This window comes from Calonectris borealis, chromosome 33 (assembly GCF_964195595.1).
Source record: "Calonectris borealis chromosome 33, bCalBor7.hap1.2, whole genome shotgun sequence".
Lineage (NCBI taxonomy): Eukaryota > Metazoa > Chordata > Aves > Procellariiformes > Procellariidae > Calonectris > Calonectris borealis.
In genome coordinates, this window is record NC_134344.1 from 830,530 (window position 1) to 842,579 (window position 12,050).

The following is a 12,050-nucleotide window of genomic DNA, read 5'->3' on the forward strand; positions in this document are numbered from 1 at the left end:
TGATTATCATTTGAAATTATGCTTTTTCTTTTTTTTATTAATTAATTTTATTTCTAGCCCAGATTGGACATATGTGGGGGTACGTATGCCTGGGGGGAGTAACCACCTCTTTCCCCCTAAAAACCTGCAGTGAAATAAAGACAAAAAGGAAGGAAGCCACTCACCGAGCTCTGCAGCCAGACTGTCTAAAAAAGAAAAAAAAAGAGAAAAACAAACACTGGTTTTCCTCAAGGACCTCCAGGGATGCACCGTACCCTATCTGGTCCCTCCTTGGCTTGGGAAATAAAGCTGTTCTGCATCCGACCCTCCACGCATCTCCCCCGTTTGCAACGTCTACCACGGACGACGGGACAATCGGAACTGGGAAAAGGAATTTTTGCAGAATTTAAGTACCCGTTGAGAGGGATTAAGCCTTGCACTTTGCACGTGCTGGATCTCAACAGCCCCAAATCCCCCAGGGCTCTGTCCTACGTCGCAGGGCTTCGCACCAACTCTGTGCATACGTGGCTTTGGCGCAGAAATCCCCTTTATTCTTTTTATTATTGCCTTCCTAGCTAAAGCAACTTCAAGCCCCCTGTTTTCTGTACTGTGGTTTTTGGTTTTGGGTTTTTTTTTTTTTTTAATATTGTTAAAAATGAAATACCTCCTGCTTTTTTAAAAACAGGTAAGAGAAAGGGAATAAACCCCAGGCAAATCAGCTAAAACATGACTCAAAGCTATACCGAAATATAGCAAATGGGACGTAAAGACACGACTTACCGATCTCTGCCGTAAGTTCACCTTAAAACAGAGAAATAAATAAATCAGGGTGCGTGTTAAAGGACTGCTTGAATCTGTTCTGTGGCTGACCTTGAGCCTGCCATTTACAGAATTAGCATTTAAATAACCCCGCGGGTGGAGGGCAGACCCCAGAGGGGATCCCATCCGCTACCTGGATGTACTGGACGCCCTGGGTATTCGGGCAGGGTTCGTTAAACAAGAAATTCCCTTTTCAGAACCGATTTTACAAAGATAAGAAAGTGATACTTACCTATTTCTGCATTTTGTCCCCCCCCCAAAAAAAAAGAGAAAGAGAAGGGAAAGGGCTTTAAGTTATTTTTCACCGCTTCCGTATATTTATTTTGCTCTTAATATTAGAGACACAAAATAATCTCTGCTCTCTCTGGACTTATTCTATTTATTACAGGCATTTCCAATTAGTTTTATTTTTTAAGACCTTTCCACTTCTGCACTTTCTGAAGCTGAAATGAAAAAATATGCACAAACTGCAACTTGCTCTCAGCAGCCCTGCCCAAAGCACGCCTTGGCAGAAGGAATACGACGCGCCGAGCATCGCAGTAAAAATTCCCAAATACAGAGAGTATTTATTAAAAAAAAAAAAACACCTTATATATTATAAAAGTAGGTATCGTAAAAAAATATTTTATGCCAAAGATGCGTGACTGAGGCTGTTTGGTTTTGTGGGGCACTATCATTCAAGAGAACTTTTAAATCAAAGAAGGACACTTACCGTTTTCCGTGTCACATTCCTCTAAATATAATAGAGAAATAAATACGGGTTAGTTCCAAGAGCTCTCCGCCTCTGGCGTGCCTCTACGAGCGAGCAAGAGCCCGAAGAAGAGATTCGGGAATGCCGCTGGATTGCGGGGAGACGGCGCGTCTCCTCCACAGCAAGGTGCCCAGCGTAACAGGGATAGATGACCCTGCGCTTCTCCTTAAGTGCGTCTTGACTATATTTGGGGATAAATTTAAGATCTGGAGGATCGTTTCTGGTTTAATAAGCCCATCCTCTATACAAAGGAACTTCTTCCATCTTCAGTAGCATCAAAAAGACCCAAACAAGCAACCCCAAACCACACTCACCAAGTTCTGTGTCGCTTTCTTCTAAACGAAATAAAGAGAAATATATACGGACGCCTCAGTCGTGGCTAACGCTCCAGCTGCGGAAACACGCGCGTTCAAACGTCGGCATGCGAAAGGGAGGTGAATGACTTACCAAATTCTTCTGTTAACTTCCCTTAAAATAAAGTAATATTAGTTCAAGCCTTTAGCACCAAGGTTTTACCATCAGGGGAGGGGAAGAAGAGAAAAAAACCCAGACACTTACTGATTTTTGCATCCCAGTCTTCTAAAAAGAAGAATTTAGAGAGAATTTAGCCCCAGTGGGTCCTTCTGTGGTTTTTTCGGTTTGCACTATAGGAGTCGTCTTAAAAAATTATTATGTACTGACTTTTTATTTCCTTATTGACCGTAATGTTCCCAAAATTACACTGGTTATGAGTTTATCTAATGTGGTCTAGAATATAGGATAGCATAAAGAAGCCACACACCCACCCAAGAACGGCCATAGGAGATGTACATTAATGAGACTTGTTCTGATGGAAGAAGGAAAAATCACTTACCAAGACCCGCATTCCTTTTCCCTTAAAAAGAAAAAATAAAGGGGGGGTTAAAAAAAAAAAAGGTAAATGTTTTTCGCACTAGGTACAACCGGAGTGGCTCTCTACCCTAGCTGCACCCCTCTGGAGTTAAAACATCAATATTACTTCTTGAATGAGCACAACTCAAGAAAAGCATCAAACTAGAAGAGCTGGCTTCGGGAAACATCGAAAAAGCAGCCCAAAAGCAAGCAGAGCAAGGACTGAACACCCTCGGGCACGGCAAAGGTGGGTCTCTGGGTGCCAAAGGAGCCGGGACTCGGCAGGCGCTTCGTTAATAAATACGTTTTCACGTACCTGACTCCATCATCACGTTCGCTTCCTCACTGGAACCCCCTCCGAGAGCTTCGTCGACCTGGTGGGACGAGAGGGAACATCGTTAAAACACCACGTCCAGGGAAAACCAGCTTTTACAGCCACGCAGCGTGGAGGGAAACGCATTTTCTGGAATATTTTTGCCCATGTGAGTAAACACAGGAAGGGAGAAATCCATGGAGTCGCAGAGGCGTTCTCCCATTTTTCCCAGTTATTAGACTTTGTTATCCGAGATGTTTTCTGGTCTACGTCTGGATGAATGGTGGGAAGGACGGAGCTGCCGGAGGCGAGAAGAACCTCAGTCGACATCTGCCACCCCACTGATCACAGAAGGGGTCCAGGGCAAACAGCGCAGACATCTAATTTTAGTTGTTTGAAGAAGCATGAGCTTAATTCCCCCTCTACGTCTGATAAATTATTTAATAATAACATTTATCACCGCTCTTGACGCCACGAGGAGCAGCCCCATTCGTGGGGAACGTGGTGCTGCCATCTCTTTTGGCCAAAAAAGCAGCGCTTGTTTTAAACTGAATATTATACTAAGAGCTTCCCTCCTCTGCTGTGTTACTGCTCTGTTCCTCCTCACCCTATATGCGGTGATTTCTAGTCCACGCTAATGTTTTGAATTGATTCTTCTCATTAATTAAATAAAAAAAAGATTAGATTGCCGTGGGAGATGGGGTCGGCTGGGTGAAGGGACGCAGATTTTGCGCCCTTTGCTTGCTGCTTATCGATACACCAGGGAGGGCAGGCTCCGTCACAGAATTTTTCTTCCTAAATCACTCAAACTGGACAGGGAAATCATTATAATTTCGTTTTTTGCCTTCATAATCCTGCCAGCGTCCTGAACACACTCAGCCTTCCTGGAGCAGCTGAGCCGCAGCTGTGGAAAGGCAAAAAGGACCGAAACCAGGTGGGAAAAGGCATCGGATCGTATCGGAAAGGAAATTATTGAATGCTTCTCGTGTGCTATATTAAGATCTTTCCTAAACTGTAGGTGCTATTGGGAGATAAGTTAGATAAGTGCCGTTATGAGGACCTACGTTTGTACAGAAACAGATAAACAGAGCAAGGAACGTGGCACCAATTATTTCTGTACGATATTTTCCTAAAAGGAAAAAATATTTACTATGATTAATTCTTTTAATCCTTTTCCTGTTTTTCAGTATCATCAGATTCACGTACAGGAATAAAAGATCATTTCGTTCCAGGCTTCTTCCAGCTATGACGAACGTATCGCGTTTCTTCTCCGCCCTAAATGCATCTCCCAGCCTTTCACGAGAGAGCCCACGCAGCCGGACCGGCATCCGGGAATGGGATTATTCCTATTTATTCCACAAATTACGCTTTCCCCGTCTCTCGGCGCTTGCGGAAAGTAAAAAGACGACTTACCGAGACCCGCGGTTGATTTTCTGTAACGCCGAAGTTGACTTAACTGGGGCCGTTTTGCTCCCAGGGCAGGCGGGTGGGTACCTGGGGGTTGTCCGTACCGGAGATTTTGGCAGGTCCCGGGATTGCAGTGCCCTGGGAAAGAGGTACCCGGACGCGCTGGAGGCTTCGTGCGTCCGCGCCGAGCTGGAAGAGCCGTCCCGGGCACGACAGCTGTGCTGGCAGCGGGGAGGGGACCTTCCCCACCGCCTAATTTTAGCCCGGTTTAAATACCGAGGTGGAGGATCCCCTATATAGTCATCGCAGGCGCAGGATCTCCCGAGGAGGAATCGAAACAGAGGTCTGACCTGGTGACATCGGGCCACCCTCCGGAGGTGCCAGCGTCTCCCACGGCTCGTTTGGAGGGGACGCGGGAGCTGGGTCCGCGAGCGAGGACCTGCGGGCTCAGCGCCCATAGGGAGCGGTGCGGATAGGACCGAGCGTTTCGGATGATCCCGAGGAGCTCCTGTTTGTGCGGAAATCTCCCCTCTCCAAAGGGGGACGGCATCGATTTCTGGTTGGCATTGCCCTAAAATAAAGAGAGACGTGAAATAAGCTTGCGCTTTTCTTTTTCCTTTCTGGCGCTGCTGCTCACCACGACCAAGCGAGAGCGAGTCTCCTCCTGTGCCCAGGATTTCTCATCACTTTGAGTTATTTCTTTAAAAAAATCCAGCTCGTGAAACGCATCTAGCTCAGCCTCCCCCCATAAATCTCACCTTGCTTCAAAGGCTCTCCCACTTCCCCCACAGCGACAAGACACAGACTCGAACGTGAAGTTTGTTTTCTTTTGTTGAAAGGGATTTTTTATTTTTTTAAACAAAGCTCTGCAACAAGTTTTCCTTAAACCAGACAAATAAGCATTAAAATGCAGACCGCTCCCACAGATATATCCCTAGAAGACTCATTTTCACCGGTTAACTCTGCCTTAAAGCAGCGCGAAGTTAGTGAAAGGCATCTAAAATTGTTGATCTCTCCCTGAATTAGTCAATAGAGAAAAAATAGCGTTTGAGGGTGCCGTTCACCTGATCCGTCTCGGATGTCTCCGAATCAGTTGCCTAAACTCTCAATACGGTTAACGAAGACAAATGAGACATTTCCAGCCCCGGACTGGGGCAGATGTCTAACTAGGAAGAAGCGTTCCGGACTTGGCTTCTGCCAAGTGGTATTTCTCACACCTAAAATGCTGAGAAAAGGGGCTGAAACCCCCAAAACACCTCGCTCAGAGAAGTAGATGCCATTTCTTGAACCCCAAGGACCAGGACGCGGTACCTTTGCCGGGAGCTCTGTCTGCAAGACACGCAAGCTGGCAAATTCCTTTCCAAATCCTGAAAATTAAGGAGTTAAGGACACACGAACAACACGTGAAATTCAGAGGGGCCTCCTTGATCTCCAAACCCCAGCAAAGGCCACGGGCTGACGGAAAAGGGGCTTGCGATGATGCTAAAAAGGGAATCGTAGGAGAGGTCTCCCCTGGAAAAAAAGGGGCATCGCTACACGGGCAGCCCTGGTTTCACGCCGTGAAAAGGGCAGGCGATGCTGAGGAGGGGAAAAGGTTAAAGCTGAAGACAAGAGACCTCGACCTGGCACCAAACTCCGGTGACTAAACCCTCGGGATTTGCCAGAGGAAAAAAAACATTGTCACGGGGTAAAGAAACAGGAGGTGTTTGTGTCGGGGAAACCTGAGCAAGGGAAAAGGGGATCACGGCGAAGGAGATGCCAGCTCTTTTTGGCAGCAGAGGTCCGGCATTTGGAGAAGATGAAATAATCGGCGTGCTCCCGGGGGCTCTGCCAAGAGAGAAACCTCGCAGCGTGACAACGGGACGGCCAGGAAGGTCGGCAGCACCTCCAAGGCGTTTTGAAGAAGTTGCTCACCAGTCGCACCCCGACAGAGGTTCCTAAATTGCTCGTCGGTGTCGGGAAGCCAATCCTCCAACCCGTGCGACGCGGCGGGGGGAGATTTCTTTGGCGTGAAAAGCTGCGGCGCCTTCAGCCTTCGGCCTCTGAATGTCCCCAGTCAGGGACGTCTGGGTGAAACTTCAGACGCCAGACTCGCAGGGCGGTGAAAACCCGCGGCGGAGGGCTTGGTACCCCCGGGACCGCCTCCCCAAATTATTGCCCCCGCGCCTGTTCACGCCTCTCCAGTTGTGTCTGTTTTCTAGGGAATTTTCTCACGTGCCTGGATTTTAAAACGCGCAGGAACTTAAAATTGCTTTTTTCCCTTAGCCCTCTGCTCCACCGCCAGCCCCCCAAGGCCCCCCCTGTCCCCCAAGACCCCCCTACCCCACCGCCAGCCCCCCCAGGCCCTCCTGTCCCCCAAGACCCCCCTACCCCACCGCCAGCCCCCCCAGGCCCTCCTGTCCCCCAAGACCCCCCTACCCCACCGCCAGCCCCCCAAGGCCCTCCCTGTCCCCCAAGACCCCCTACCCCACCGCCAGCCCCCCAAGGCCCTCCCTGCCCCTCACAGCCCCCCTACCCCACCGCCAGCCCCCCAAGGCCCCCCCTGTCCCCCAAGACCCCCCTACCCCACCGCCAGCCCCCCCAGGCCCCCCCTGTCCCCCAAGACCCCCTACCCCACCGCCAGCCCCCCCAGGCCCCCCCGTCCCCCAAGACCCCCTACCCCACCGCCAGCCCCCCCAAGGCCCTCCCTGTCCCCCAAGACCCCCCTACCCCACCGCCAGCCCCCCAAGGCCCTCCCTTCCCCCAAGGCCCTCCCTGCCCCTCACAGCCCCCCTACCCCACCGCCAGCCCCCCAAGGCCCTCCCTGTCCCCCAAGGCCCTCCCTGTCCCCCACAGCCCCCCTACTCCACCGCCAGCCCCCCAAGGCCCTCCCTTCCCCCAAGGCCCCCTACCCCACCGCCAGCCCCCCAAGGCCCCCCCTGTCCCTCACAGCCCCCCTACCCCACCGCCAGCCCCCCAAGGCCCTCCCTGTCCCCCACAGCCCCCCAGGATCCTCCCTATGTCCCCCCATTACCAGCACTCACCCCTACACTTCTTTCCGTACAGTGCCGTGCGCGCCGCCATGTCTCCCCGCATGCCTGCGCGCCGCCATAGTGCCGTACAGCTCCGACGCTATTTCCGCTTCCGCCGGAAGCCACCTCGGTCTCTTTCTCTCCCCGCGCTGGCGGCTGCAGTGGGCGGCCGGACGGGACCGGGCCGTGGCCTCCGCTGAATCCGCCGCCATCCTCCCGTCCCGCCGCCGCCATGACGGAGCAGATGACCCTGCGGGGCACCCTGAAGGGCCATAACGGCTGGGTGACCCAGATCGCCACCACGCCCCAGTTCCCGGACATGATTCTCTCCGCCTCGCGCGGTGAGGGCCGCACCCGACCCGGGCGGGGGGGGAGGGAGGGAGGGGGGTCGGGGGAGACCATCGGGGTGGGGGGGGGCGTCAGGAAGAGACCATGGGCCCGGGGCAGGGGGGGACCATTGGCCTGGTTGAGGAGAGAAGCAGGGGGAGACCATAGGTCGGGGTTGGGGGGGGGGTTGGGGGAGACCATCGGAGGGAGAGGGGGCAAGGGGAGACCATGAGTGTGGAGGGGAGAGGGGCAGGGCAGGCCGTGGGGCTTGGGAGGGGAGAGCAGGAGGGGGAGACCATGATCTGGGGGACCCAGGGAGACCATCGGGGGAGAGGGTGCAAGGGGAAACCATGATCTGGGGGACCCAGGGAGACCATCGGGGGAGAGGGTGCAAGGGGAAACCATGATCTGGGGGACCCAGCGAGACCATCGGGGGAGAGGGGGCAAGGGGAGACCATGAGTGTGGAGGGGAGAGGGGCAGTGAAGGCTCTGGGACTTGAGAGGAGGAAGGGGAGACCATGATCTGGGGGACCCAGGGAGACCATCGGGGAGAGGGGGCAAGGGGAGAGGGGGCAAGGGGAGAGGGGCAGGGAAAGCTGTGGGGCTTGTGAGGAAAAAGAGACCATGATCTAGGGGTCCCAGGGATACCGTGAGCCTGCAAGGGGAGACTGTCAGGCAAGTGGGGAGACTATGGGCCTGGGGATGCGGGATCAGGCTGGAGCCCCCCCGTTAGGGCAGTCCGGGCTGGGGCGTCGCAGGGCAGAGGTGCTGAGGAGGGGAGGCAGGGCAGGAGGGGGACAAAGGAGCAGAGACCTGGTCACCCCGTTTTCTTTGGCAGCTCCCCCGTTGCTGCGGGTGAGGAGAAGGACAGGCTGGGGGTGGGCAGAGGGCTGCGGACCCCGAGGTGACCCCCCCCTTACCTCCCTACCTCCCCTACAGACAAAACCATCATCATGTGGAAGCTGACCCGCGACGAGACCAACTACGGGATCCCGCAGCGAGCTCTGCGCGGTCACTCGCACTTCGTCAGCGACGTGGTCATCTCCTCCGACGGGCAGTTTGCTCTCTCGGGTTCCTGGGACGGCACCCTGCGGCTCTGGGACCTCACCACGTGAGCGGCGGGGAGACGGCGGGGAGCGAGGGGGGTTTGGGTGGGTGGGTGGGGGGCGTAGCGTGTCTGCCTGCTTCGTTTGGGTGCTGGGAGAGGGGATGAGGTCACTCACGCACCTTGAAAGCGAGACGATTTGCTCGTCGGTTGGAAGATAAATCCCAGCGGGGGGGTTGTTTTCTGTGGCCGGTGCCACAATTTTCGACGGAGCCGGGAATTGGGGTGTTCGGCTGCTCCTCCTCGGCTCCCTCTCCCGATGATTAGACCCGACACTCTGCTGATCCTCCGGGATCTGAAGACACGTCCTGCAATTATGATGGGAGAGAAGCATCGGAGAAGCAGGGGAGCGGGGCTCTTCTTTTGGGGTCATTTTGGGCTGAATTGGGGGTACAGCCAGGAGAAGAGGGTCGGGATCTGCAAAGCCAGGCATGCATGGGGGATAAACTCATCCCGATTCTCCCGATCCTTCTGCTGAGTTCTTCTTGTGAAGAAAAAACGGGAACCATCGCTCCTTACCCTTTTGTAGACCACTCTGTGTTTCTTTTTCCTTCAAATCCTTGCATTTTTCCCCCTCTTTGGCGGAATTTATGTGCGAGCTCTCCCGTTGTCTCCCTCCTCCCGCAGCGGCACCACCACCCGTCGCTTCGTGGGCCACACCAAGGACGTCCTGAGCGTTGCCTTCTCCTCCGACAACCGCCAGATCGTTTCGGGCTCCAGGGACAAGACCATCAAGCTCTGGAACACCTTGGGCGTCTGCAAGTACACGGTGCAGGTGAGCCGGGGAAGGTGGGCTTCCAAATCACACCTCCGTGAGAAAAGGACTTGGTTTTAGGTCCGCTCCCGCCGCTTTTGGTCGGGAATTTGGGTCTCCCGGCCCCGTCCTAATGATTAGAAGTGAGACGCTGCCTGGTGGTCTCTCCCTGGGTGGGGGGTGTCTAAGGACAAGTCCTGCAATTGTGAGGGAATGGGGGAGGAAGCCTGGGAAAGCTGCGGAGCGACGGGATGCGGCAGGTCTGATCTTGCAGCGCCCCGTGGACGGGGCGGAGAAGACCCGGCCGCGTTTCCTCGCCGTGAACCCGGCGTCGTTCCTCTTCCCCAGGACGAGAGTCATTCGGAGTGGGTCTCGTGCGTGCGTTTCTCCCCGAACAGCAGCAATCCCATCATCGTCTCCTGCGGCTGGGATAAACTGGTGAAGGTGAGGTGGGATCGGCTTTCCCCCGATCTGCAGTGGTGGTGGGAGCAGCTGGAGTGCTCCGGGGAAGGGGTTTTTTTGCCCCGTATCCCCAGGATTGGGGTGCAGTAGCAGCGTTTAACCCGCTTTTCTTCTGCCCCCGTGTTTTTTTTCCCTATCCAGGTTTGGAATTTGGCTAACTGCAAGCTGAAGACTAACCACATCGGGCACACGGGCTACCTGAACACGGTGACCGTCTCCCCCGACGGCTCCCTCTGTGCCTCCGGTGGCAAGGTACGCGTGACGGGGGCGAAGGCTGGGGCCCCGAGACGAGATCTTGGCGTCCTACCAGCAGCTCTGACCCATTTCTGTGTCTCCCACCCTGAGAACGAGCTCCGCATCTTGGTCACGGCTTGAGTGGGCTGGTAGCAGCCCAAAGATCTGGCCTGACTTGATGGTCCTAGCAGCAGATGGCAACCGAGGAGGGAAGACCACGGCAAAGATGCTCACCCAGCTCCAGGAACCTTCTTTAGCTCTTTTATTTCAGCCCTCGATGTGGTTTTTTTTGAATTTTCCTGCTGCGACCTTTAACTTTTCTGTATCCCTGCTGGCTTGCGGCGAAGTGCTCCAGTTTAACCGTGGTCGGGGCGGAAAAAGGCCGCCTCGGGGCGGAAAAAGGCCGCCTCGGGGCGGAAAAAGGCCGCCTCGGGGCGGAAAAAGGCCGCCTCGGGGCGGGTGACGGGTGTCGGGGTTTTCTCTGAGTCCTTCTTCTGTCCCGCAGGACGGCCAGGCCATGCTGTGGGACCTGAATGAAGGCAAACACCTCTACACCTTGGACGGAGGAGACATCATCAACGCCCTGTGCTTCAGCCCCAACCGCTACTGGCTCTGTGCTGCCACCGGTCCCAGCATCAAGATTTGGGTACGTCACCGCTCGGTCCTCAGCCCCTTTCTGTCCCCATCTGGGCAGGCTTCCTCCAGAAGACTCCATTTCTTCAGTTTTTGGGTTGTGCTGGGTTTGGAGTCACCTTCGTGGTCGAGATCCTCACTTTGGATCACAGATTTTGGAGGAGGAGCTCTCCTGGAGGAGAGTCCCGGTGCCCCTGGCCGAGGAGGGTTGCGGTGGCCGTAGGGCAGAGCCACCACGCCGTGATGAAACATTTCCATGCCATCTGACTGCATCTCCGTGCGGAAATCCAGAGGCTGTTTCTGAGCGACCCTCTGCTCCCTCACGGCGTTCCCGAGTTGGGCTGGATTCGGCTGTGGGAGTCTTCCCTGCAGGACTTCTCCTTCCTTCATGTTCTTCTTTCTCCTGCAGGACCTGGAAGGCAAAATCATCGTGGATGAGCTGAAGCAGGAGGTGATCAGCACCAGCAGCAAAGCCGAACCACCCCAGTGCACTTCCCTGGCCTGGTCCGCAGATGGGCAGGTAAAAACCATCCCCTTCTCCCTGCCCCGCATCCCAGCCCTGGGGGACGAGGATTTTGGGGACCCTCCTGCTGCTCTCGGAGCACAGAGACCGTGAAGACGCTCGTGCTCCCCTCCTGGAGCCATCTCTGCCAGCAAGGGCAAGAGCTTCCTTGGGTCCTTTCCTTCCCTGGGTCCCTTCTCAACCTTCGAGCTCTTCTCCTTGATCTCCCCCCATCTGGGGCTGGTGCTGGTCCCTCTCTGCTTTGGGCTTTGCCCTCCAAGGACCGTAGTCCCTTGTCCTCGTGTCCTGAGGTCCCACCTTGCTGGCTGTCCAACCCTTCCCGTGATCCGACTCCGTTTCTCTCCGTAGACCCTGTTTGCCGGCTACACAGATAACCTCGTCCGGGTGTGGCAAGTCACCATCGGGACCAGATGAGGACGTGGTAGCGAGAAACCGTAAATTTTGTGTACAAAAAAATCAATAAAAGAGTGCTCTATCGAGCTCTTGGCCACCTCGTGTCCACTGTTGGGTCATCCCACGACCTTGGAGGTTCATGGAGGATCTGGGGTTGGAGCTTTTCTCCGGCTGGACACGGGTGCCAGATCAGGAACCTTAAGGGAGAGGGAAAAACCCAACGTCCCCGACAAGATGTCCATAAGAAGTGGTCCCCACACCTTCAAGGTTGGGGACATCGTGGTGGGACAGGATGGGGTGACCAGCAGAACTTCGAGGGGCAATCACCTCGAGTTAAAACCCGCGATGCGGAAAAAAATCATAGCGGAGGGAAATAATTACGTGATTGCAGCAGCGTGGTAGGACCTGGGAGATGTTCTCTGGCCTCCTGGCTAACGAGTTTCTTCTCCCACGTGCGGTGTCGCTGCAG

General features: G+C 54.7%; 2 protein-coding genes and 2 long non-coding RNA genes across 6 annotated transcripts in view; 1 reads left to right on the forward strand and 3 right to left on the reverse strand.

Annotated features, from left to right (window-relative positions):
* Positions 1 to 12,050, reverse strand: part of LOC142074149 (uncharacterized) — a 158,577-nt gene that overhangs the window by 28,335 nt on the left and 118,192 nt on the right. The window lies entirely within an intron of this gene.
* Positions 107 to 4,139, reverse strand: LOC142074207 (uncharacterized). Of its 2 annotated transcripts, none has more exons than XR_012670561.1 (7): positions 3,939 to 4,139; positions 2,736 to 2,793; positions 2,403 to 2,423; positions 2,108 to 2,128; positions 1,864 to 2,017; positions 760 to 1,531; positions 107 to 185 (listed from the first exon to the last, which is right to left on the reverse strand). It is a non-coding gene; the product is annotated as an uncharacterized LOC142074207 (long non-coding RNA). The 2 variants fall into 2 exon arrangements; XR_012670560.1 differs by lacking the exon at positions 107 to 185 and adding an exon at positions 282 to 360.
* On the reverse strand, positions 4,146 to 7,249 carry LOC142074209 (uncharacterized). 2 transcript variants are annotated; one of them, XR_012670563.1, is made up of 4 exons: positions 7,163 to 7,249; positions 6,054 to 6,357; positions 4,490 to 4,710; positions 4,146 to 4,391 (listed from the first exon to the last, which is right to left on the reverse strand). It is a non-coding gene; the product is annotated as an uncharacterized LOC142074209 (long non-coding RNA). The 2 variants fall into 2 exon arrangements; XR_012670564.1 differs by lacking the exons at positions 4,146 to 4,391; positions 4,490 to 4,710 and adding an exon at positions 5,285 to 5,506.
* RACK1 (receptor for activated C kinase 1) lies at positions 7,290 to 11,667 on the forward strand. Its single transcript, XM_075134693.1, has 8 exons — positions 7,290 to 7,491; positions 8,417 to 8,588; positions 9,210 to 9,357; positions 9,685 to 9,780; positions 9,940 to 10,050; positions 10,538 to 10,678; positions 11,075 to 11,185; positions 11,537 to 11,667. Exons 1-8 carry the CDS (start codon positions 7,383 to 7,385, stop codon positions 11,600 to 11,602), a joined length of 954 nt encoding a protein of 317 aa, XP_074990794.1. The 5' UTR covers positions 7,290 to 7,382; the 3' UTR covers positions 11,603 to 11,667.

Bases quoted from the DNA above. Each gene is read 5' to 3' on its own strand.
- RACK1 (XM_075134693.1), top strand. From the start codon at position 7,383: ATGACGGAGCAGATGACCCTGCGGGGCACCCTGAAGGGCCATAACGGC. The intron at 8,589-9,209 runs GTGAGCGGCGGG...CTCCTCCCGCAG, and splicing joins CGGCTCTGGGACCTCACCAC to CGGCACCACCACCCGTCGCT. The intron at 9,358-9,684 runs GTGAGCCGGGGA...CCTCTTCCCCAG, and splicing joins TCTGCAAGTACACGGTGCAG to GACGAGAGTCATTCGGAGTG.